At 45.1% G+C, this 25533-nt stretch overlaps 1 protein-coding gene across 4 annotated transcripts in view; it reads right to left on the reverse strand.

The window, feature by feature from the left end:
* Nucleotides 1-777: 777 nt before the first annotated feature.
* The window catches only part of WLS (Wnt ligand secretion mediator), a 108939-nt gene continuing 84183 nt past the window's right edge, over nt 778-25533 (reverse strand). For 2 of the 4 annotated variants that reach the window (XM_053920026.1, XM_053920027.1), the window contains exons 9-12: nt 24477-24620; nt 23183-23266; nt 17540-17693; nt 1510-8431 (exon numbers count right to left, since the gene is read on the reverse strand). In XM_053920026.1, coding sequence (XP_053776001.1) covers nt 8322-8431; nt 17540-17693; nt 23183-23266; nt 24477-24620 — 492 coding nt within the window. In that variant the 3' untranslated portion in view covers nt 1510-8321. The other 2 variants (XM_024565369.4, XM_045199428.2) reach the window with 2 other exon arrangements.

Below are 25533 nucleotides of genomic sequence, written 5' to 3' on the forward strand. Positions count from 1 at the left end.
GCATTTTCCCAATCTATGGAAACACCAGAAAGAATATACCCAAAGGGGCAGATTCCCCTCCACTGCGGAGGAAGGTCCAGTATGCCTAGGACCCACAGATCCAATGGACTCCTGTAAAAGGGGGTATTTCTGCCAGCAAAGCAATATCTGCCAGCTTCATTGGATGGGTTTCTACAGAGATGTAGCTGCCATTGACGAGTTGTTTGGCTCTTGGGTATTTAGCACCTGACCATTGTGATCCTTGTGCTACTGTGGGATTGTGGGAACTTGTGCTATTTATAAACTCAATAAAGATAGAGCCCCTCTTCAGTCCACAATGTATGGTGACTCGAGAGCTGCGGAGCACAGTGATACAGTCCTCTCTTTCCTGTGGGAGGGATTCATTAACTTGACAGGATGGCTTGCCCTGGCAGTAAGCTGTTTTTGCTTCAGTTTTTGTGTAAAGGTGGGCTAGGAAAAGCTGGCTTCGGAAAGCAGGTACGCATGAAATTTGTTTTGTCCCTCAAATTAGGAATTCCTCCAGAGATATAGGGTATTGCAGTGAGGAAAATTCCACAAGTAGAGTCTGTGAGAGGGGGACCTGAGATTAGAAAATTTTGTCGGCTTCGGCTATCAGCAAGCCTTCCCACGGGAGTGCCTCCTGGAGCATTACCGACAATGTAGGAGGGACAGCTGACTGAAGATGGTTTATTATTGTACTTTGCCAGGTATAATGCATGCCTGCGTTTTTGGACCAAACTTTCAGGAAAAAAACATCTTTTGTTTTAATTGTTTAATTCAATTATTTATTTATTTATATTTAGGTACTCATATTTTGTATTACAAAGGAATTCTAGCATTTATTTTTGAACATATTATGGTATAAGAAATTTTATGTAACAAATAATTACAAAACACAAGAACAGACACAAGGTACAAGGAATTTTACATACCGTACCACCCATCTATAATGTGCACACCTATTTTTCCCTCAAAAATTTGGGCAAAAATAATGCGCATTATATACAGCAAAATACGGTATGTGAGGATACAGAGGCCCTCTAGGGGAGCACTGACTGCTAGTGGAGAAAGTCTTGGGTAATAGTTTAGCCAGGTTTTGAGTAGCTCTGATGCCCTACGGGCTGGAATGCACAGCCTTTTTTGTCTAGGGTAATGGAGACGTTTCCCCGCTGTTCTGGTGCCAAGGGCTGAACTCAGCCCTAGCTACGAAAGAAAGCCAACAGGAAGAATTTAATTTTAAAGATTGGGTCATATGACTGGCTAATTCATAGGCAGTTATAGACGGAGATTTAGCATCAGTGAAAGGGGGTAAGGAGTAAAATAGGAGGCTACTTATCAGACTGCAGAATGTCCTTTGGAAAAGGAACTCGAGGTCCTCCCCTGGCGCAGAGGAGTATGTGGTATCATCCTGCTATTCTGGGAGTCCTGAGGGTTTAGTCGGCTCCTTGCATGGTTTGACTTCAGAGTGATGTATCCAACTGAAGATGTCAGGAACTTTGATGGCTGTTGGAGAAGACATAAGAACAGGGAGGGGTCCTTTCCACAAGGGTTGTAGTTGAGAATCTGGGGAACCATTCTCCCAAACTTTAAGTAAAACCTGGGTTCCCGGGGGATCCAATGGGCAGTCGAATCCTGCCTTGGTTTTTGCTGTAGGCCAAATTCCCGAAGGGTGGCCTGAAACTGAGCCACCATCTGCACACAGGTTTCTAGGGAGGGAGCCTCTGTGCCTAGCAAGAGTTCTGAATATAGAAAAGGTCAGCCTATAGTGCCTCGAAGGGGCTGAAAGTCAAGTGGGCCTTGGGGACCACCCTGGTCCAGAGTAAAGCAACCAGCAAGGCTTCCTTCCAGCTGAGAGAGGTTTCTTGTGTGATGTTTCTTATAGTAGCTTTTAGAAATTGATTGGCCCTCTCTACCTGCCCCGACGACTGAGGGCACCAGACAGTGGAGTCTGTAGTCTACTCCCAGGGCCTTGGAGGTTGTTTGGACTGCAGTGGAAGTAAAGGCTGCCCTGTTATCACTTTGAAGTGATCCAGGTAACCCAAACCTAGGAATAATTTCAGGTAGAAGCTTCTCAGCTACTTCATGAGCCCTCTCCGTTCAGGTTGGAAAGGCCTCTATCCAACCCATAAAGGTGTCTACAAAGACTAATAGGTATTTGTGTCCTTGTTAGGGGGCATCTGGGTAAAATCTATTTGCCAATCCTCCCTTGGATGGGAACCCTTATGTTGGGCAGGCTGGGCCAACATTGGTATAAATGCTCCCTGGGGGTTATTAAGAAGGAAGGAAGGACAGGAGGATATTACTTGATTGATAGCCTTGGACAGCCCCTTTCCTTAAAATGCCCTATCAATAAGGGTGGCCAGAGATTCCCTTCCCAAGTGAGTTGATTCGTGGAAGGACTTAAAAGATTTCCCGTTATATATTTTGGGTAGAATTAAAACAGTTCCTTGGCTAAGCCATCCCGACGGGAGAAGTTGAAACCCGTTCTGCAACACCCAGGACTGTTCTTCAGTGTAGGATGGAGTGGGTAGGGATGCCTCAGGGATGAGAGCCCCTATAGTACCTCAGCTGCCGGGAACTCCTACCTCCTGAAGGGTGGCTTGTCTGGCAGTGGTGTCTGTCAAGCGATTGCCCTTGACTACCTCAGAATCCCCCTTTCGATGTCTCCTACAATGAATGGCCGATACTTGCTGAGGCCTTTGAAGAGCCTCAAGAAAATCTAGAATTTGAGGCCTGTATTTGGTGGGGTGGTCCTTAGTGGTAAGGAAAACCCTCTCCTTCCAGACTGCTGTGTGAACATGTAGGACTAAGAAAGCATAGAATCTGTGAAAATGTTTGCCCTTTATCCTTCTGCTGGTGGAAGTGCTCGGGAAGCGCTATTAGTTCTGCTAACCGAGCCGAGGAACCGGCAGGTAGTGCTCGTGCCTCTGTCACCTGGTGGAGAGAAACTACTGCGTACCCTGCCTTCTTTTTCCCTCTACAACAAAACTGCCGCCATCTGTGAACCAAATGGTATCTGGGTTGTCTAGAGGCCGACTGGAGAGATCGGGGCCAGGGTTAGAAGACAAACATTCAGTTTCAGAGCAGGAGTGGAATGGTAAGTCCTCCGCTGCATTGGGAGGGAGAGTGGCAGGATTTAAGAAGAGATAGTAATGTTAGGATTTTCTAAAAGTAGGGCCTGGTGTTTTAAGAGTGTATTGTCAGAGAGCCAGCAGTGGCCCTTGGTCTGCAGGAGTTCTGGGACTTGATAACTAGTATGTGCCTGGATTGGAACCACCAGAGTCAGTTTGAAGGTCTCCTCTAAAAGAAAGGTGAAGGCCCCAACAGCTCAAAAACAAGACGGCCACCCACGGGCTGCTAGCCTTTTAGATATGTAGGCCATGGGTTGGTGGGTATTTCCTAATTTGGGGGTTTGTGTGCCAAAGCAGGTGCTGTATCCTTTTGTATCCCTTGTCCATCATAAGACTCTAAGTCCCAGTTAGTATGCTTGACGAGAGCTTCTCTCAGCCTTTCTAGGAAAGTGATAGGGCTCCCATCTGGGCCCTGGTTGACAACAGATACCTTGGAGTAATTAATGGCCTTTTGGTGGCCTGCCTCGAGTCCAGGCTTCGTACAAAATAAGGAGTTTCATCCCGGAGTTCCAATCAGGAGTGAATTTCAAAAGCAATTCACTTTCGGGAATTGCTATTATAATCCCACCCAGCGTCCGTAGGTAGAACCTCTGGTTCTCCTACAGGATATTTCTTGTCAGACAGATGTAAATTGTGAGCAAACTTTCTCCTTAATTTTTTTCCTGTTCAACGTCTGATACAGTTTGTCCCAGAACTACCATCGCATCTTTCCGGGTCAGTTCATGTGCCAAAGCAGGTGCTGGAAAGTGTCTATGCATTTGTCCAGATTGTCTGACTCATTCTCAGGTCAGCTCTGATTTGCCCGAACTCAACAAGGGAGGAAGGTCTGTGTGTCAGCTGGGGGCCGGATTCTCCTGCCACTTCTATTAGGGGCAAGGGCTGCGTAGTCGGGGCAGTTTTAGGGGTGGGAAAAGTAGGGGCCGGCGATTGTGCTGAGGACCCTGGCTTTGGGGTAGTGAGGAAGGCTGAGAAAGGGCCTTCTCTGGGGTCTCTGGGGCTGGGACTGGTTCCATGAGCATCTAGGAATTGAAGGATGAATCAGGAAGCACAGCATTTATAAGACAAAGTGTATACTTTTTGCATTAATCACTATGACTCCTGAAATAGAAAAATGCTTGGGTATCAGGAATCTTTGACCACTTTCCAAGACATTTACAAAAGAGGCTACGTTGTAGAATTGTATTATAGTTTAGGGTCCCATACAGTGGTCAAACTTACCTATCCCCTAGTTGATAAAAGAGCCAAGCTGTATTACAAAAAAAGATCAGTTGGTCTTTCTTTAAATTTTGAGGATCAAACTGCAACCAATTAGAAAGCATACAGCTTAATGGGGTACCAGCAGAAACGGACTCTTGATTCCCCATCTGGAAAAGGGAAAAACACCGTGCCCAGTGAGGGGACGTAGGCAGTAGCTGGAGCGCCTAGCTCTTTTTCTAAGGGGTTGAGAAAGAGTCATAGTAGTTCCTGCATCCTTCTGGGAGCTGAAAAGGCTTACTGGGGAATTGAGAGGTTAAACAGTGGCAGCTATTCCCTGGGAGCAAGCTGGGAAGCAGTCTGTTCTGCTCTAAGAGTGCCCTGCCCTGTGCTCTGCTCAGGGCAGAGGCTGGAGAGGGGAAAAAAGCAAAACAAAACGGTGGAGATATCAGGCTCAGTCCTCAGGCAACGGCTGAACAAGGGCCTTGGTTTTGTCACCTTTTCCCCTCTGCGTTGGGAAGGCAGGCACCCCGGTGTTTCAGCAACCAGTGACAGTTTGAGTAGCGAGTTAACGAACCTATTGTTCCCAGGACCTAGTAGTCCCCCCGGTCTAAAATTTATAGTGTTCCAAAGACTTTTCCTTATTTTTCTTTCTGAGTCCTACAGTCTAGGAGGGGTTGTGAGTTTCCCTCTTTGTACTGTTGTTCCGTTAATGTGGACACAGTGGGGCCAAGCCCAATTTGAAGCTGCAGTTGAATGCAGGGCTTGGGTCAGGCAGGTGAGGAATAGCGTCACCTCCTGCTAGGCAGTAGTGATCAAAAGGCATGGCCTTAGGGGACTAGATGGCCCCGGGCTGGAAAACAAACACAGCAATTACTTTGTAAAGCAGATAGACCTGGGAGTGGTAGGGATGTAAATGGAGTGGCCAGAGAAAGGGGGAAAAAGCCTTAGGAGTGAGGCAAATTCCAACGAAAAAGGCCTAGTTAGGAGAACAGGACCTGAAAAAGCCAGCACTGTGCACTACAGGCTAAACTCTTGCTTTCTCCTCTTGAGAACTAAACCTAAATGGGGAACGTGCCACAGGGCTGGGAGTATGATTGCTTTTACAGTGTGCCTCTTGTTGTGTGGACTTCTGCTGGTGGCTAGGGGGAACCTAGTGTTTTTGTCCTGGCCCATAACCCAGCTTATCCTTCTCACGGGTGTCTTTCTTTGCAGCGAGACCCCTGGTGACTTTCAAATGCTCTACCTGTGCCCGCAGGGTGTGGCAATTTGGAGAGGGGGAGAGAGAGACAGAGAGAGAGAGATCGCGCAAGACCTTAAGTAACATTTTTGTCCCTCCTTGCGGCTCCTGCAAGGGGTATTCGGATACAAATTGAGTTGCTAGAAGCCACTTGGGGAAGAGAGAGATGATGCAAACTTCCAACAGGCCAATGATTTAAATGGACTTTTCTGTTGGCGAGGTTTGGAGGTAGAAAAGGCTACGGAACCCAAGTAGTAGGTCAAAGTGTGCTGCTTATGAGTAGGGCTTCCAAAGGCCATTACCTCTTTGGTCATCCCTAACTCTTATGTGCCTCAGTTTTTCCCCTGTCTAAAACAGCCTGGGGGGTTGGGGGGGAGTGCGGCTAGCAGTGCTGGGTGACAAGCCCTTGTTTTGCTTGTCCCTGGAGAAATCAAAGTTACTTTACAGTGATGGGAGTTCCCTATGAGGCCTCTGTACGTGGATCAGGCTGGATGGAGCAAGTTCCTCTTTAGTCTTTGGAGCTGGGTGAAACCCCAGCACTCATTTCAGGTTTCATTGTTTCTACCTCCAAACACAGGCTTAGCACGTTTGAATGCCCCACCCCCAGAGCACAGCATCTCCTTTATCCCAAAGGTGAGAAAGGCGAGAAAACCTTGCAGATGAGACCATACTCACTGCGTTCCAAACAGCTGGAGGCAAAGGGTGAGATCCAAGTCAGGATCCCAGTCACAGCACTTTTTACTTTACTGGAGAAGCTCAGTTCTTCTTGCCGATGCAGTAAAGAATTACAGATCAGCAAGTCAATTGGTGTGCATGCAGGATTTCTTGGTGATATGCTCTCGTGGAAGAGAATGGGCCTTGCTGAGGTGGGGGAGAAAGGCAAAAGCAAGGGTGGCAAGGGCAGGAGTGGCAAGAGCAGGTGTGGCAAGAGCATCAGGTCCTTTCTTCTGCGGACACATATAGTTGGTGGGGTGGAGGTGAAGAAGTTACTTATTGATTGATGGGTAGAGGTGGCGCTGCCAGCTTCCCTGGGGGACATGACTACCCAAACTTAGGTATGTGTGGGGGTCTGTTAGCCTGAATCCTTATCTTGCTCCAGATTCCATTTGTTCATCTTGTTGTAAAACAAATATGGACAGAAGGCAGTTAATTAAAGTTGGGGCAGCTACCCAAACTTTATTTGTAGGCTACATTTGTGGGCTTCTTCCTGTAAGCATTAGGGACTGCCTTGTAAAAAAGTGACCAGAGGTAGGCAATTAACCAAAATTGTTTTATGGGCTTCTTCCTTTGGGCACTTCTGGGCCCTTTCCTGCCCTTCAGGCCTTGGAATGAAAGCACAGTTTCAAAGGGTTTCTTTCCCAGATAGTGGAAATGACACACAGAACTTCAAAGACTGCCCCCCTCCTGTGTTAGCATGGTGTTTCTTGTGCTGTTGGAACACCTGGCAATATTACCGGACCAGGCTCGGGACTGCTGAGTTAGTGGGTGAGACATGTCTCCCTCCTCCTCCCTGTCATGGTTTGCTGTCTATCCTACCTAACAGAAACATCCAGGCCAGGTGTCTTCAACCAGGTGACACTTATAACTGATGGACTTTCAACAGGAAACTGCCTTCTCACCTCAGAGCCAGGGTTCTTTCTCTCCTCTGTACCGTGTGGCTTCTCCAGTGGCGGAGTTAAAATACAACTGAACAGGCTATTTGTGAGGGTGGGAATGGGGGGGATGGTAATCTGCTTCTAATCATGTAACTTTTTCTCCTACCCTGATGGTCACACGTGACACCTAGGGGGGTTAACCACCCAGTACAAAACGTGTTCCCTATTTCCAGAAATAGATACCGCCCCCGAACACTTTGATTTGATGGCAAAATATTTTAATTTCTCATAAAGCTATTTCCCCCACCCACTCCCTGCCCCATAGACTTGACATGGAAAAGAATCTGCACGCGTGTGTCCTGGCCGAGCAGGAGGATGACGTGTGCATGTACATACATGAATATACATACAGGTTTATTTAAATGATCTACACTTTTGGAGAGTGTTTGAAGCATCTTATCAAAAGAAAACACATTTGAAGCAAGAGGTTAAAAACGCTTTTCAGACCCAACCCACATCCAACAGATCGGTTAGTATTGGATATTCAGATTTGGTTTCAAAGCTGAAATGCCCCCGGTGTGATAGACCATGAAATTCAGTTATTTTATGGTATGCATAAAAAATAGGGACATATATCTATTGGCAACTTAAATATTAACTCAACAGGCTACCTGGTGATATAAATAGGAAAAAAAGTGGTCATGAAGGAGGAGTGAAAAACTACGACACCAGCCTCTCTTGGACTGCAAAGGATGTTAGAAATCTATCCTAGCGTCTAAAACAGGAAAAAGAGTCAAACATTCCACTCCATATAGACCCCGCCTGGCCCAAATCATTCCCAAGGAGAATTCCCCCAACACATGAGGTTTACTAACCACCTGCTACAGATGTTACTACGTCACTAATGAACAATGAGCACAGAATGTGTCATACCAGAGGTTTTGTTATCACATACAATGCATTAGTGGCTGCAGGGATCTTTCCTCCCAGATCTATAGTCAGAAGGCAAAGGGACAACATCCACGCCACTGGTCCAAGAAACCACAGCTAAGAAACACGAGCAGTCAAGCATGTTTGCACAGTGAGCTCTCTCTGGCCCGCTCCCCACTCTAGGGAGAAGGGCTGGATGGGGGGACCGTCCCAGCCGGGTGCTGCAGCCGTCTACTCCTGGGCTTCCTTGCGGCTCAACTTGTAGATCTCGGTGGGTCCGTCCACGTGGGTGATAGTGGTGGTGAGCTGGAGTTCTTCCCCACTGTGGACCCTCAGATCGCCTGAAACAGGGTTTTTGTTGTTTGTTAGACGTGGTCAGGGAGGAAGGAGGAGAAAGCTGGCTCATCTCAGTAACTACCGCCCAATGTCTCTTTCACATTCTGAGCTGATAGAGAAAAACCTGGGCACAGACACCTAGGGCTCACACCCAACCTTTTCATTCAGACTTTGCAGTAATTTCATCCACTTTTGTCTCCCAGGGAAGAGATATTAACAAGAGATGAGTCAGCTTACAGCTTGTATAATTTGTAGTCATTACTAACATTTAATGAGAGCTTACTTGGTGACTGATGCTATTCTGGATGCTTTATCCTTGGTCGTATTTATCCTCACAGAGCCTTCCAAGGTGTCATCCTGACCATGCCAGCTTTACAGAGGAGGAAACTGGGGTGGAAGTAAGGGGACTGCCGCAGGTGATGTGACAGGTATACAACTGAGACAGATGGGAGCTAGGCCGAGGAGAGGAGGCTTGTGCTATGGGCTGAGCCAGCACATTTGCCTCCCCTGTGGGGGGAGGGGGGTAGGCAGGCACATACTCCCTTGCTGTGAATAGTTTACAAAGTGGCCATGCCACGTGCAGGAAAACAGGACCTGCCCACTCCCAACAGACTGCGTAGGGTGCTACGTGTCATATGTTTAGGAACAATCAGGAGTCTTCTTCTCAAGGAAAAATGGCCAGAAATACACTCTCAACGTTCCCAATCTCCAGGACTGTGTACACAAGGCCAGTGTGTCGGTCACCCCACATACCGGCCCTGCAGGGTGCTTGGTCAAAGCTGGTTCTGAATTTGCATATCTGGGTGAGCCCTCAAAAGTTCAAAGCCAGTTTCCTGATCTGGAGGTCTGCGAGTCATCAACATTTCAAAGATAGTCCTGACCACCCCAGTAAACCCATTAACACCTCCAAGTGTTTACCTAAGGAATCTCTTTCCTTGAAGACATCAATACTAGAATGTATTTAATTTTCTTCAGGTTTTGAAACAAAGATGTGAATTCTTTAAGCTTAAAATGTGATTCCAATTAGCAGGCCCTAGAAAATGTGTCTGCTCCTACAGATCATTTGATGAAACAGCCAAAATTACTTTGGCTTATTTCACAGGTACCTATATTACAGTATGTGCCCGACACTGTTCTGAACACTTGACAAATATTAACACATTTAATCTTTGTACCAGCCCTTTGACAGAAGTGCTGTTGTCGTCATTCTCCTTCTGTTGATGAGGTAACTGAGGTGCAGAGAGGTTAAGCAACTTGCCCAAGGCCCAGGGAGGTAAATGGTGACGTGAGAGTCCAAGGGGAGCAGTGGGACTCCAGCACCCAAGCTCTCAACCTCTAGGCTATGCCGCTTCTTTGACTTTGTAAGTGACAGCCAATGAGAAGGCAGCAAAGTATAAGTTCGAATGTGATGCGTTAGGGTCATAAATCCATACATATAATCCATACGTATAATAATTTGGATGAACTGCTCAGGATGTTAAATTTGCTCTACGGATCTGATGAAAGAGAATTTATAACACACAATATCAGTGCACTGATAGTAAGGACAGCTGTTGTGCACGCCTATTGACCACATGCGCTATTAGGGGCTTAGCAGGCCTTGTATTTCCGTATAAGATGTGAAGACACTGAGGCTCCGATAGGCAATTACTTTCTCTAATGTGAAGCAGCTTGCTCCCAGCAGAGCTAGGATGAGGACCCGGACCTATGCAACTCTGGCTAGCAAAACCTAAGATTCATGTATGGTTCTATTATACCTGGAAGGCCAACTGTTTCCCCTTAGGGAATGGATGTGGGAATACGGCAGTAACATGGCAGGAGTGGGGATCCCTCCATTTATCTCCAAATTCCACCAACCCCCTACTCCTGCCAAGGTCTTGCTCCATCTGTTCTCCCCGCTCTCTCAGCAACTGCTGCGCAGTATGCAAACACACTCAAAGGCTCTTCTCTTCCAAGACAAAAAACCCTTCCAAAAACGTGGTATGTTTCTTACTTTGGAGGCAGGGAAGGGTAAAAAAAAATAATAAGGAAGGAAAAGAATTTTTCAGTTTGTAGGAAGTTTCTTTCTCTGGTTATAATGTCAATTAATCTCAGCTAATTAACCATAAGATCAAGGCTTGTTTCTTTCTAACCATTGGGAAATGGGACCAATCTCTGGCATGGGATTTAATCTCAAAGGACTACGGATGGGTCCATATTTTTGGTATCACGGCCACAGATTGTTGCTTCTGCAGCTGCTGCTTGATTCTAACTGCCGGAAACACACACCGGGGGCCCAGAGACCGCGTAGACTGAGTGGTCCTGAATCAATGATAAGCACAGCTTCTGAAAACGGGCGGCGCTTCGGTGACAGTTATTTGTGTGTCTGTGACTGTTTTAGTAAAAAGAAGGATAAATCTGAGATTGTTTCACAGAATCTGGGAGATCGGCAGTCTTCTAACATCATCAATAAGGGCTACCCAATTCTTTCCTTATAACCACTAAGACAAATGAACACCCCATTATCCAGCTATGGAAGCCAGAGAGGTCCCATACCACGAGTTCATATATGTTTCTTACACAGTATATACTAGAGCCGGGATTCCAAACCATCTGTGTCTACCAACAAAGCTTTTGTTCTTGCCACGTAAGATTCTTGACTTCATTCTTTTCTGTGGAGTTTTTTCTAGTCCCACACTGACCTTCTTCCCATTCACCTTCAAAGCTAAGCTCAAATGATGACTCTCTATAATGAAGTCCCTGGTTCGCAGCAGAATGCGAAAATCAAAGAGTGTAGTATTTGTAAAGCAAGATAATTTCAATGCAAATGACTGTTGTTTACCCGAAGATTACATCTGTCCTATATTTGGGGTGTTAATAAAATAGTGGATATTAGGTCTTATAAGCTTTTTTTCCTTTTCTGAAGAACGTGAATACCCAGCATGGGATCTGGTTTAGTAAGTGCTCACTAAAACACTCACCAAGATTTGTCTGGTACAGGCCAGTCTCACTCCTTCCTCCCTGCTCTACTCCACATGGCGAGGTCCAGTCCGGTGCACCAATACTGGGGTTCCCCACTGGGGCTTAGGGACAAACTCTCAGCTAGCAAACAGGTCTGCCTTGGGATGATTCTGCTTTTGTGGTCCCTTCTGGGGGATGGCGCAGAGTGGCCTTGGTGGGACAGGGTTCAGGAATCCTGAGTCCAGCCATCTCTCAATCCCTTTCAACCATTCAAGGCAGTTTATACCAGATGTGGGATGAGGCATTTCCCACCTACGTCCACAGCACCTCCAGACACTCAACGCCAGGCAACTGCAAGGAGTGGGGCACAGTAAAGCCTAGAAGTTTTGAGTGAACTCTTAGTGTTGTGGGCTGAATTGTATTCCCCACCCTGTAACTGTCAAAGTCCTAATTCCCAATACCACAGAATGATTATATTTGGACACAGGGTCTTTAAACAGGTAATTACGTTAACATGAGGTATTGGGGTGCGCCCTAGTCCAATATGACCAGTGTCTTTAGAAGAAAGGGAGTTGGGATACAGACCCACACAGAGGGAAGACCATGTGAAGACACAGGGGGAAGACTGCTACCTATAAGCCAGGAGAAGCCTCAGAAGAAACTAATTCTGCTGGTACCTTTATCTTGGACTTCTAGCCTCCAGATTTGTGATAAATAAATATACTTTTGTTATTTAAGCCATGTGGTATTTGTTACAGCAGCCCCACCCAACTAATGCCTTTAAGAAACAGAAAGGTCCTCTCAAGAAGGTGACTGAGGTACCTCCTATCGTAGTGGGTGACAGTAATACTAAGGCTCAGAAAATATGATTTTAAGTGCTCGGGCAAGGAAAGATTCGGTCACTGGTAGGCCAGTGGCTTTGGGAGGGGCAAAGCTGGAGGTGCGAGGCTGGTGATGGCCTGTCACCAAAGTCCCATCTTCACGAGGGAATGGGAAAAGGCTGAGAGCAGCTCTGACGGTAAGACCAATTCCGGGACAGACGTCAGGAGAAGCGAGGCTGGCCTTAGGTGAGTCATCTAACATGCAGCCACAGTTAAGACCTCGATAAAAGGCAGCCACTGTCACAGCCTTAGAACTCAAACCAAATGTTTATTGAGGCAACAAAAGCCAAAGCCACCTTTCCTGTGAGGCAAGCAGTGTGAGACCTCAGAAGCCTCTGGGAAGTAAAACTGTCGTAGTATGGGAGCTGGCTACCAAGACGTGGGACCCGGAGTGGCTGCTGTGACTTCCAGTAGAATGAGTGTGTCAGACAGAAGACATTTAGTGTGAATAGAAATAGAAAGGAACCAGTTGGCAATTAGAGTGTCTCCTGTTCCCTTCGTCATCGTCATCCAGTCAAGAATTCCATTTCTTGCTTTTTTCCTAAAACCTTCTAACAAGAATTCTCTAGATGAAAGAACACAAGAATGAAAGCTATTATCAAGAATTGTCTGACTTCATAAGCAGCACCAACGCTTTCTCCCCACATGAATTGGTGGCTTGGGGTTTGGACAGCTTGTCATGCAGACAGGGCATCAACGTTGCACCCCTGGGAGACGGTGCCTCCCCTCTGAGCTAAGGGCTAACTAACATCAGCTGAAATTCATTTCTGCCCGGGAAGGCATCCAGAATGATTCACAAATTGTTATGGAAACAGGTAAAAAGAACACCTTTAATGAAAAAGCAGCAAGAGAAGAGCAGAAAATGTGAACAGCCCTAGCAAGAAAGAGGTCTAAAATATCTTTGTTAAAGTTTAAAAAAAATATATATATATATACACACACCACATAAAGTGATTACATAAGCACGTACATACACACGTGCACACACACATATAAAAGACGGTTAAGGCGAATGTGATGGCACCACTGCAACTGTGGTAAGTCAACCAACAAGAAGGAAGCCAGAGTCCCACAGCCCTGCAGCACCAATAAGCTACTGAAAACATGAAAATATTCTGGCTGGAGCTGTCCTGCCACATCCCGTGTTTCAGGAGGCGGCCAAGAAAGTCTTAATCTCCCATCCCAAACTTCTAGCTCCCTGAGAACAAGGACGTGTCTTTGTTACTCCTTTGGGCTTCTCATCACTCCGTCTTATCAGACCTAGCACAATGCTAAGTGCTGAGCTACTCAGTGGCTTCTAAGGGTCACTTTCCAACCCACACAATAGAAGATGAACAAACACATGGGAGAAAATGCTCTTTGGAAACCAACCCTCTCTTGAACCTGCTGCCTGCTCTGTTTCTCTCTGTTCATTCCTTGATCAAAAGGGAGAAGCAAAAGCCTATGCTCGGTGCTCCCATTTCCTTCCTACTACTTCCTCCTGATGTATTTCTAAACAAAACAACACTTCCCAGTGGTTCTTTCTCTTCCAGAAGTCTGTCTTTTTCCAGAGGTCTATCCAGGATCCATCTCAGAAGGCAAGAAGCATGACACACCTGTGGTTCATTCTCCATAGCAAGAGAGCTGAATGTTTGGCTCTGGACCTTAAAAGAAAGGAGTAAGGGGAAGAGTCCAAGCCCATTTAAAAATAAAAACTTTCCACGAGAAGGGAAAGGAACTTGAAAAAGCTGGGGCAGGGAGAGAAGCGCCATCCAGAGAATTTAAAACTCCAGTATATCCCCCTACAAGTTCATTTTCTAGGCTTCCATGTAATACTCCAAACTAGTCTTTCTGGGGAGCTTCAGCATCTTGGCAAATGTGCCACAGTTCCTGGGACACATTGTGTGGTTTGGTGGCGGATGAGGTGAAAAGTGAAAGGAGCAGAGAAGAAAGATGATCAGAGAACCCAACCTGAAGCAGCCCGTTCCAAATGCACACAGGTCACGACACTGTGCAGGAACAAGGGTACGACCAGCTCACCAGTGTTTGGAAACGCCATGGGCTGCTCATGTCACTGTCACAGAACTGCTAAATCATGTGACTTTTTTGTTTGTGATCAGAACAAGGTCCCAAAAGGGTCTGCCCACTAAGCTGCTTGAAGAATGTTTTCAACAGGTGCCCTATGGGCATTAGGGGCAGGGCGGTTCTTTACCACGGACCGTTTCACTCTGTGCAGGACATTTAACACACCTAGAATCTGGTCACTAAATGCCAGGGGCACATCCTGGCCATAGTGACAACCTAAAACAACTATGAACATGTCCGAACACCACTCAGTAAAGGACTCAGGGGAGATCACCTGAAAACTAGCTTTTGAGCTTCCTGTGAAATTGCAGTTCAAACTGTCTTCAACAACAACCAAAAATATTATGGCAAATAGATCAAGTGCTACTCTCAACTGCAGGGTCTCAGGCCTAAGACGGCAGCAGCTGTGCAGGGAAAGAAGTCCTAATGGGAGCTGCTTATCACCTGGCTACCACTCCAGCATCTGACCCAACAGGGTGGCAGGCGGCCATCCTGTCTCTGCAGGGCTGGCCACAGCTCTGGCCTCCTCCCATGTGCCTGAAAGTGCTGGAGCTGTGCAAATTCTCACCAGTGCTTGGAAACCCCTTACCTGTGACAGAACCACTACCTGGGCTGCCACCTTATGACAGGAGATGCTCTTCTGCCCCTTCCTTGCTATCAGGAAGAAAGGAAACCATAGGATTTCATGGTGCCATAAGACTCTTAAGAGATCGCTTACAACTGGGAGGTGTGACGCACAGCAAAGTGAAGCAGTTTGCCTACAGTCACACAGCAAAAACCACCAGAAAAGTTTGTGTGCACAAAGTGCTGCAGCACAGGTCGGTGCTCAACAAGTGCTACCCATTAGAATGGCCTTCCCACATCCTAGGAAGTCCAGCAAGTACTTTTTGTGGAATTTCCCTGGTAGGCAGGAGCTCCATCTTTTAGACTCCTACTTAACACTCGAAAGTCAAGGACAGGTCCATGTGGTTTCTGTCAAAGTCCGACAGGATGACCATGAAATGAAATCACAATTCTTGATCACAAGCCCAGAAGCCCTTCCTGCTGGCACGATGGGGCCCGCTTCTGGAGAGGCCGCGTGCTTCCATATTCCATGCACATAGTAAAACACTGAGTGCTGGCAGTGCGAAGGAAGCAGCAGAAAGTGAAGGGCGCCCAGTTCACGAGCTTTCTAGAGAGGATGTCAGTCAAACCCAGAGCTGGGCAGAAAGGTCAAAATTCTTCACTCTGGCCCAGGACCCATCATCACCAAAGGTAAACCCAATACTGTGTGACAAGAAGTCAAGGAATAGGCCCTGGCTGGTATGGCTCAGTGGATTGAGCACCAGCCTGTGAACCAAAGGGGCGCTGGTTCGATTCCCAGTCAGGGCATGTGCGTGGGGTGAAGGCCAAGTACCCAGTTAGGGGCACACAAGAGGCAACCACACATTGATGTTTCTCTCCCTCTCTTTCTCTCTCCCTTCCCCTCTGGTCTAATAAAAATAAATAAATAAAATCTTTAAAGAAAAGAAAAAGACGTCAGGGAGTAGGAAGGAAGGCCTGATGTCTAGGACACTCGTGCACAGAAGGGGCAGGGGCAGTACGGAAGACATGCTGGCTGAGACCACTCCTCCATCCCTGGTCCCTGCTCCAGTTCTCACACCACCACCCACCTCCTTCTACCCTGCTCTCATCTGTGAAATATGAAAGCTAATCTAGGACGACCCTTACTTCTAAAGCACCAAGTCACTCAACATTTTCAAAAGCACCTTTAAGAACCAGTCCTGCCTTTAAGGAGTTAGTGTTCCAACAGGAGAGAGAAGGGACAGGCAAACTCACTCACATCTACACAGTGAATGTCAGGTGAAAAGTGTAACCTTTCCCCCAGGCCTGTTCCTTAGAGCACTAGTTCCCAAAGACACCCTCTAGAAAAAGGGGTCCAGGGCCAAATGATTTAACACTTTTGGAAATGCTCTCACCTCCACCCACTGTAAATGACTTACAGTACATATTAATGTGCTAAAGGCATTAAGATGTCTTTTAGCAAAAACCTCAATGATGCTGATTAAAAACCCAGTGATTATCAAACTTATTTGACTCCTAGAACCTATTAACATCCCACGGCAATAATGTTCTGTTGAATGTAATTTGCTGAACTCCAACTGGTGAGATCAGGAAAAGGTTTCAGGATGGAGGACGCATTTTGAATGAGTCCAAAAGATGGGGAGGGTTTTATTACCCCCAGATGGAGGCAGGATATGCATCTATTAATTCACCACATACTCGCTGAGCACTTCCTACACGCAAGGCCAACCCTCTGTGCCACGGTGGACAGGCAGACCCTGGTCTGAGGCAGAGTGGGGGGCACTGGCACTGCCTTGAGAAAGAGCATCTTATATTTGGGGAATAGCAAGCACATAGCTAGGGTAAAGCAGGTGTGAAAAAGGCATAAAAGAATAAGGGTGGAGCCAAACAGTATAAAATCAAGTATCCAAAGCAAAAGGAGCTATCAGAACAGTTTACCAGGCAACCAATTCCAAGTTAACAGTACTGCCTTAGACAGTGATATTCACTCTTTCCACCATGGCTGGTAGAAAACCATGCAAGCCCTTCTCCTCTCTGGGCCTCAGTTTTCTCATCTACAAAATGACCAGACTAGCTAAGTTGTCTAAGGCTCCCTGTAGCATCAACATCTGAGACAGCACACACCAGCACTTAGGAAGAAAAAGGCTGCAGGGACCAGAGAGTAGCAATTAGTTTGGCCACATGTCCAAGCTAAAGAGTGAGCAGGAGAAAAATGAAGCCAGCTCCATCTTCAACTCTCAGGGCCCAGTCCCATTGCACCTGACACCAGAGGATCGTGCTTCTCAAGCTAGAAGAATGAATGTGGTATACTTTTTTCAACAGTCAATTTTGCTCAAAAAATTGAGGAAAGCAAATTTAATTTTTTTTTGTTGCTAAAACTGGGACATATTTTAGACTAGAATGTAATGTTCCCAATGTATTTTATTTTTTTTAATTTTTTTTTATTTTTTCCCCAATGTATTTTAAAGGTTTTATAAATGAGGACTTAACGAAGCCTCTGCCATGCACTGGCTTTTTGTCTCATGGTTCCAGAATTCTTCAGGGTGCTCATTCACACCTGGAGGGAAAGTTGGACCGGGGAACCCAGAGCCTTTGCTATTTGTCTTGTAGAAACAGAATCCTACTTTTCCTAAACAGAGCTACATGGAAGAGACTGTAACTCACCATTCGACTGGTCGTCCCCATAGTTCTTATGGGATGGCGCATACAAGAACATCAGAGCAAAGACATACAGGTTCCACATCCCGTAGATGCCTGTGAAAAAGGCACTGTTCACTTGCACTGTGACACCGCCCCACTTCCAATGGCCTTCAGTCACCTACAGAAAAAAGGCAATGACACTGAATTAGAGCCAAGAAGAAACACAGCACCAACACAGGGACCAACCAACACAAAAACCAAGTCTCTTCCACATGTGGGAACAGTGAAGGGCCAAGTAGGACTCCATTTTTTAATCTGAATCATACTAGTCTGAACAAATTAATTACAGGCTTACTATATGTGTCAGGTACAAAGTCTTCTCATCTTGGCTGCACACCAAACTCACCTGGGGAGTGTCCTTCTTAAAGCATCAGTTCATCGTTATCCCTAATTTAAGGAAACTATATTGGAGTCTAACTCTTATTCACACATATAATTTCTCCTTGCTTATCTGTCCCCTCAGCTGGCTGTAAACTCCCAGAGAGAGACCCTCTCTGATTCGTTTACTGCCTTATCTTCATGCCTGATGTACCACAGGGGCTCAATAAAGACAAATGAATCCTTAGAGTGAGTTTTCCTTGGTGGGGCAGTGTGGGGAAGCAGAATGACACAAGTTTGAAGTCAGAGATCCAGATTCAAATCCGGCTCCACCACTGTTTAATGTAGGAGAAGTAAAGACTGAGGCTCCGAAGTTTAGTTTCCTTGAGCACACACACACACACACACACACAAACCTTGCAGGATTATTAAGGAGAATTAAGTTAAAATATTTCTAGAAATTTCCTGGCATGCAGTAAACACTCAATAAATCTTTTTAATATTGTGTTACTCTATGTAAATCACTCACAAAAGTACTTACGAGCTTTCATGTGCTTTACGATTCTGCAAGAATGTTTTGAGGCTGCTTTTGTCTATGTTAATGACTTGGTAATTGTTTTAAGAGATGTCTGATGACATGATTACACTAAGAACTGTCAACAGAACTGTTGAGGTGAATGACTAGTGATTTGTGCCTGCTCTAAGATGAATGAAATGATTTTCACCACCTCTTAATGGGAAATATAATGATTACTCCTGTAGTTCTTACATGGGAATAAAAGAAAGTATTGGACATATGTTCCTGTGACAGCTTAATGAGGTGGGTTCTATTAGCCATCCCTTGGGGCCCCTTCTTCTAGGAGCTGAAGTGTGAGATGGTACACTCTATCTCAATATGAATGACTAACAGGTTGATTTCACCTCCTGATTCCAAGGCAGTGGGTCTATATTCATTTGGTACCCTCTTTATAAGCCATAATACACTGGGGCCCCAGGCATAGTACAGCCGAAGTACAGCTAGTTCTTTCGGAAAGACCTGGAGTGTCAGTTAACCAGATTAAGTGATTCTAGTCTAACCGGTTTTAATGCTAACATTTAAAAAATAATAACAAGGATAATAATAGTTAACATTCAATGCTAGTGGTTTGTCTGGTACTACACTAAGAATTTTATGTGGAAGGTATTATTTAGTTTCAATAACAAATCTATGAAGTAGGGAGGTAACATTCCCACCCAACACATGGGTAAACTGTGGCGCGGAGAGGTACAGCATCTTGCCCAGGACTGCTCAGCCAGAACGCCAGGGCTCTGACTCCGAAAGAAGGTATACTTAACCATTACCCAACACAAGAACAGGAATCGTATCTGAAACAGAGGTGAGTCTCCTAAATTAAATTATGAAGCAAATATTGTGTAAGGTCACATTTTTTGTTGAAAATTCAATTAATTGACCAAAATGCACATTGTTTACATAGTATATACACACACAGGTTTGTTTATTCAAATCCATATAGTAATATATATGCACTATATATCCTAGATATAATGCATGGGACATAATAAATGGCATATAAATGCAAAACACAATTTTACAGTAGAACCACTCAAATGAGATGCTCATACTCTGAGGGGCACACAGGAGCGAGCGAGACGGAGGAAATAGCATTTTCATGCCCACCTCTTGTGTTTGCTTTGAGACACATGCATGTTGTTTAGATACATGTGCAGAATTACCCATCCTACTTAATTTGTAAGCTCTAAATGTATTATTTTCTGCCGAGGGCAAAGAGTTGAATTTGAATAAATAAATAAACTGCATACAGTGTCACTCTGCTGTTTGGAGACTGGATTGTGTTTTCCCCTCTCTTCTCTCAATTATTCATGCCTGAGCCATCCTGAGCTCTGAGCGCATTCCCACCAATATGGACCACAATAAGCAGCCTCAACAGAGAGGGGCTTGTAAATCCAAAAACCTCACTAGGCAAGGCAGAGAGGTGAGAGTCACCCCATTTTAACTTTCAGAGAGAAAAATCAGGTAGCCCCAACCAAAAGAAAAAGAAAAAAAAAAGAAAATCGTCTTTCTTCTGTATACGTCTTATTTCTAAAAGTTTCTGTTTTTCCTGATTTAACATTTGAACAATTTACTTTTGTGTGAAACCACCCAATTATACCCCTGGAGCCAAGTGAAGGTCAAATCCTTTTACACCCAGTAGTCTTGACAACCAACATTCCACTTAACAACAAGATTTCTAAATCCCAGACACAGGCTCTCTTACTGGAAACATTTCCTCTGAAAGTAACAGAATGAAGTGGTCACACAAACAAAAAAAGAGCTGGGGACAGGCTCTCTGGGAGTTGGCTGCTTATGGCTTGACCTGAATGTCAGGCACCTGGGGGTCCCCTTAGTGAAGGTTGGTGACCTCCTCCCCTGCACTGCACTTGTGTTCCCTACTGCTCGTCACCTCTAAATGGAACACCTCTTTCTCTTCCAGAGGAAAGGGGCTAAAATACCAGACTGTGATATGCCATTGCTTGGTTGCTAGGACTGAGACCATTAAAATGGCAAGCATTAAAAGACTGCACCTCAGTACCCAGCTACAAAGCCTCAAGGTCACTGCATTCCTCGGCTTCCGTCAGCCGGTCTTTCATTCCTGGCCTCAGAGCTTCAGTATCCTGGCGAGATCCCCTCGCATTATATTTCATGGGGCTTAAATGCAAGCTCTCCCAGCAAGCCCGAGAGTATAATGGAAGTTTTAATACATTCCTTTTACCTAAGGCTGGGATCTATTTCAAAAAGTTACCCAATAGGTTTTCTTTCAGGTGAGCTCATTGCTGAGACATTTCAAAATGACATTAAAAAATAAATCCTCTGATGACTATATTAATACAGTACCTGGGACACTGAGAGTTATGCTGGAAAATGTCTTAGATATCTATAAATAAACCTTAAAAAATAACCCAGCAGGAGGAGTGTGAAGAGCTAATGGAATCCAAAAGACCTCATTGCTACCCCCTAAGAGTTGAAATCCACTCTGGGCCAACTGTCACAGTAGACATAAAAAGCCAGCCACAGGCTGGAGCTATGTTAGAAAATACTGGGGCAATGGAATATTAATTTTTTTCTCAAAAGAAAAGCCACAAACTCTGCTCCTTGGAAGACGGACCACCTTTGCTTTAAAAAGGTACACTGATTAAACATGTACAAGGTTAACTTTGGACATCGTATAATCGCCTTAAACACCAGCCAAATGTCCCTTCTTGACTTCAGATAGCAGGGACTCTGCGGGGACAAGGGAGGACGCGGGATGGGGCTGTGGGAAAACAACTTCGGTTTTCTAAAGTGGCAGAAACATGTGTTAGGACCTAAGGTGTCCTTCCCGAGAACATAACTTGGTACTGCCTTTCATTCCTCGGGCCCACCTTACGTGAGGTTGTGTTTCTCCGAGCGGTGCGCCCTGCTCTCTCGGCCTGGCAAAACTGGCTGTATTAGGCACATTACCGAAGGGCCGCAGGACCCTGAAGCATTTTGGTCACATGAGGGAATCAGCCAAGGGATAAGTCGGGCCTCCCACCCCATACAACTTGTTTGAGTCTCAGCTGGTTGAATAAAAACTCATTCAGAATTTGAAATATTTTTACTGCATTTGGAAGGGTGAATGAAGTGCTCCGAGGTTTTATAAACAGTCTGATACAAACACAGCACTGTTGTAGGTCAAAGCAGATGTGGTGAGCAGAACTTATGAAGACACGTGTGGATACATTTTTTATTTTTTCCTGCATTCACTTCAGCCTTCAGGAGCAACACTAGTGCTGCCCACTGGGCATAGCCAACAGAACGCTAGGGACCCCTAACTTGCGTTACAGGCACCCTTGGGTGTCCTTAATAGAATTCAAGGGGTCTGTGAACTGAAATGAGAAAAAAGATATATCTTTATTTTCACCAGTCTCTAACTGAAAGTTACTGTTTCTTTCAATTATGAATATAGAAAACAAATCCTGATAATATTAGCACTACCTATAATTTTGTTACCAGTAGACATCATAGCTTCAAATGTTTTAGTTATAGATATGTATAATTGCAAATATATATTACCTATCTATCTATATCTAATGCCTTTGAAATCTAAAGTTTTTTAAGTTTTATTTTACTCATTTAAATACATTCAAAGAAGTGGCCCAAAGCCCTCAGCAGCAGGGCACCCAAGGGGCTCATGGCACAAAAACTCAGAAGCCCGTGTGCTGGAAGGGGACTCACCAGCGCAGCAGGGCGAGTCTTCTCCTAAGGCTCTGTGAGCACTACGGCCATTTTCAATTTGGGCCAAACACAGGGATGACAGAGCAGCTGGTAAAAAAAAAGTCAAAAGGCCTGGGTACTGGTCCCTAATGTGTTCCGTGTCCTCTGGCACAACATTCATGCCTTTGCTATTGGTAAGGGCGAGCCTACTTCTGCTCACAACGTGCCCGGCGCAGTGCAAAGCACTTTGCAAGCTTGACCTCTTGTGGTCCTGCTAGTCGTCTTCCACAGTGGCACTATTATTATGTCCACTTTACATACAAGAAAACTAAATCTTAGAACTGTTAAGTGATCCATCCATAGTCCCACCCAGCTAGAAAACAGCATTAAGTGGGTAATGTCTCTAAGACCATTTGATTTCATATTCCAGCAAACTGGGATAACAATTCCTACCCATCAGATTTCTGTGAAGCTCAAATAAATCATAGGTATATAATACATTAGATGTAAGTAGTACTTTCCAAAACAAGTCCAATATTTTAAAACCATTAGCATTATTAAGATTTTCAAGTACAGAAAAATGTTGAGTTTTGGAAATAACCAGCAGAAAGATAAGGTTTTATCAGGGGGACTTTTGAATTTCATTTCATGTTTAAGTGGCAATCTAATTATCATAAAGAATGGCTGATGGACGGTAACAGGATCTATATTCATGTCAGATAAGCATCAAATCAAATTAACACTTGCTTGGTGGTGTTCTGCTACAGGGCTTGAAAAGTTCATTCTCTCAAGTAAATGAAACGAGTGCTCTTCAATGTGGCTGCAGGCTTTTAATTTACTTTTCCTCCCCTGAGGCAGTTCTGAAAGGGAAAATTCAGTCCACCTCTGGCCAGAGGATAAAGAGACCCAGAAGGGAGTCTAAAGAACGTGGCTCGATCAGCTGCGTAGCCTGATACCTTCCCTGCTCTGTTCTCAGTAGCACTATAGCATTTTCCGTGCGGAGCAGAGCCCCTCTCCAGCGACATTCTCACCCCGACCTCTCAGGGTCCTCTTACCTGACTAACAATGAAGAAGATGACAGTCATGGCAGCACAGGCCAAGGTGATGAGCATGAGGAACTTGAACCTGAAAATTAGCCCCTATTAGGAAAGAAAGAGTAGTTTAACATTCTACCAGCTACCATCAACCGTATCTCAATATGTAACTTTATAAAAAGCTAATTTTAAAGGAATCTATAAAACCCAGTCCTTAAGAATGACGGTAAAATAATTTCACCTAGTAACATTTCTCCTGCAGAGGTAAATGTGGCTGAAAAATGTATTGGGCCAAATATTTCCTATGTCCTTATCTCTCATGAAACAGTAATACCGGAGCCTGGGAAATTATATTCACAGCATGTCATGAGGCTGCTAATTTCCCTGCTAAGCTGGTTAAGCTTCTCCGCAAGTGTTCAAACTTACCAAATCCAAGTTTTCTGCAGTTGAAATAAAATTCTGCTCCAGTGAACAAAGAGAAATATGCACATTAATCAACATGAAGTGGACCTGATTGAATTTTTTCATGTGTCACTCTAGTTCTAGAGACAGGCAGAGCTTTAGAACGTGCCCAGGATTTCCGAGAGCAGGACTGAAGGGCACATTTGTTTGGGGAGAGGTGCCTCTTACTGCAGATCCACTGCATATAGAAACCCTGGGGTTCTGCCGTTTCTCCTTTCACAGAGGAATTAGGCCCATGTCTCTAAGGACCGCCACTTTGGCATGAGCCAAAAGGGGTCCTTGAGAAATTAAGAATGTGTTGTCTGCATTGGAGAATGAGTGTGTCTCTTGAATAAGGCACATAAGCTATAAGCTGAGGTTACTGAACTGTATCTAAGCACCTGCTGGATATTTCAGGGGAACTGTGGCTTCCTGGAGTCTGGAAATCAGATGACCTGGGCTGAACCCCAGTGTTCAGGCTCATTCTCAGCAAGGGGACCTTAAGTAACACCTCACCCCAAGCCAAATCCCAATTCTACCATCCTCAAATCTCCCATCTAGTATGCACCTACATTCCATCCCAAAGCTGAAGAACCTGCTGGACAAGTTCACTGCTCACTGAGGATAGAAAGACATTTATACCACAGAAAACTCCAAGATTTAGAGAGTCCAGCTAGATGCTTGCTTCTCAGAGTAGGATTTAGCCTCTTATTTTGCCCAGAGACCCTAAATTATATGGAAATCTCTCATTGTATATGTGTATTTGAAATAAAGGCTTCTAATCTCCAGGTGTAGGGTGGTGTGTGTGTGTATTTACATACCAGGCAAGAGATATTGAGTACCATTTCCTGAATGAGCCAACGGATTTGCTCACCTCATAGTGCAGCCGCCGGACTTTGCTCATGGCTGGCAGGCTGGACTGCTTCCCACTGATGTTCCGAAACACCTGAAATACCATGAAGCACAGAAACAGGAAGTACAGACAGAGGCAGATCCCAGCCACAATGATGAAGGCCATCTGATGGAGTCCAGTAAAGGAAATGGCACAGTAGCCAAGGACCCAGGCACTTCTCCTCAGCAATGTTGGCAATGCCATTTGTCTCCAAATATCTAAGCAATTTTCAGGGGGATAAAATATTAAAACCTGGCTCTAACACCAGTGATAGAGGTTTTCTGACACAAAACCACCACAAAGAATGTTCCAAATTGCTTTCTAAGGCAAATAAGAGGAATGGAGCTCTGCTTGTTAAAAATGCAGACTCCAGGGCTTACCCTAGCACCTACTGAATCAGAAACTGCCTTTTAACAAGGTCCTCAAGAGATTTATGGGCACAATAAATTTGAAAAGCACTAGAATATTCGGTATTGGTTGTAAAATACTGATTGGGTGGACAACTACATTAAAAGCACCAGAGGAGTTAAAATACAGGTGGCCCGGGTCTCTCACTGCAGGTATATGAAATCAGATTTTCCAAGGGATAGGACACTAAGTATAGCCATGTTTGGGAACCACTGGGCTAGTCCCTGGATTTTTATAAGGAGATTGAGATACCCTGGAATCAGAAGGAAATGGAATGGGACTGGAGGCCTGGCCATGGGGCTGGAGGTCTTGAAGTGAAACCAGGCATGAGGTTCTGTTCGCAGTCTTCTGTCCACCACAGAAACAACTTTGTCAAATGGAACAGGGAGCAGAAGGACACACGGCCACGGTGGGAGCAGAGGGGGTCGTAATGTACTTTGAGACTGGGCAGGGCGACTCTAAGATTTACCTTTAAAGTTCAGTCTGAGAACCTCCAAGGCTTGGGGTAAAGTGAACTGGCTTGGGAGACAGGTGACCCGACTCCAACTCCTTTCTGCTACAACTCTACCCCACGCTGCATATTTTAAAATATTTTAACAAGTGTGAACTCAGCACATATATTTCATTAAAT

Source organism: Desmodus rotundus, chromosome 3 (assembly GCF_022682495.2).
Source record: "Desmodus rotundus isolate HL8 chromosome 3, HLdesRot8A.1, whole genome shotgun sequence".
Classification (NCBI taxonomy): domain Eukaryota; kingdom Metazoa; phylum Chordata; class Mammalia; order Chiroptera; family Phyllostomidae; genus Desmodus; species Desmodus rotundus.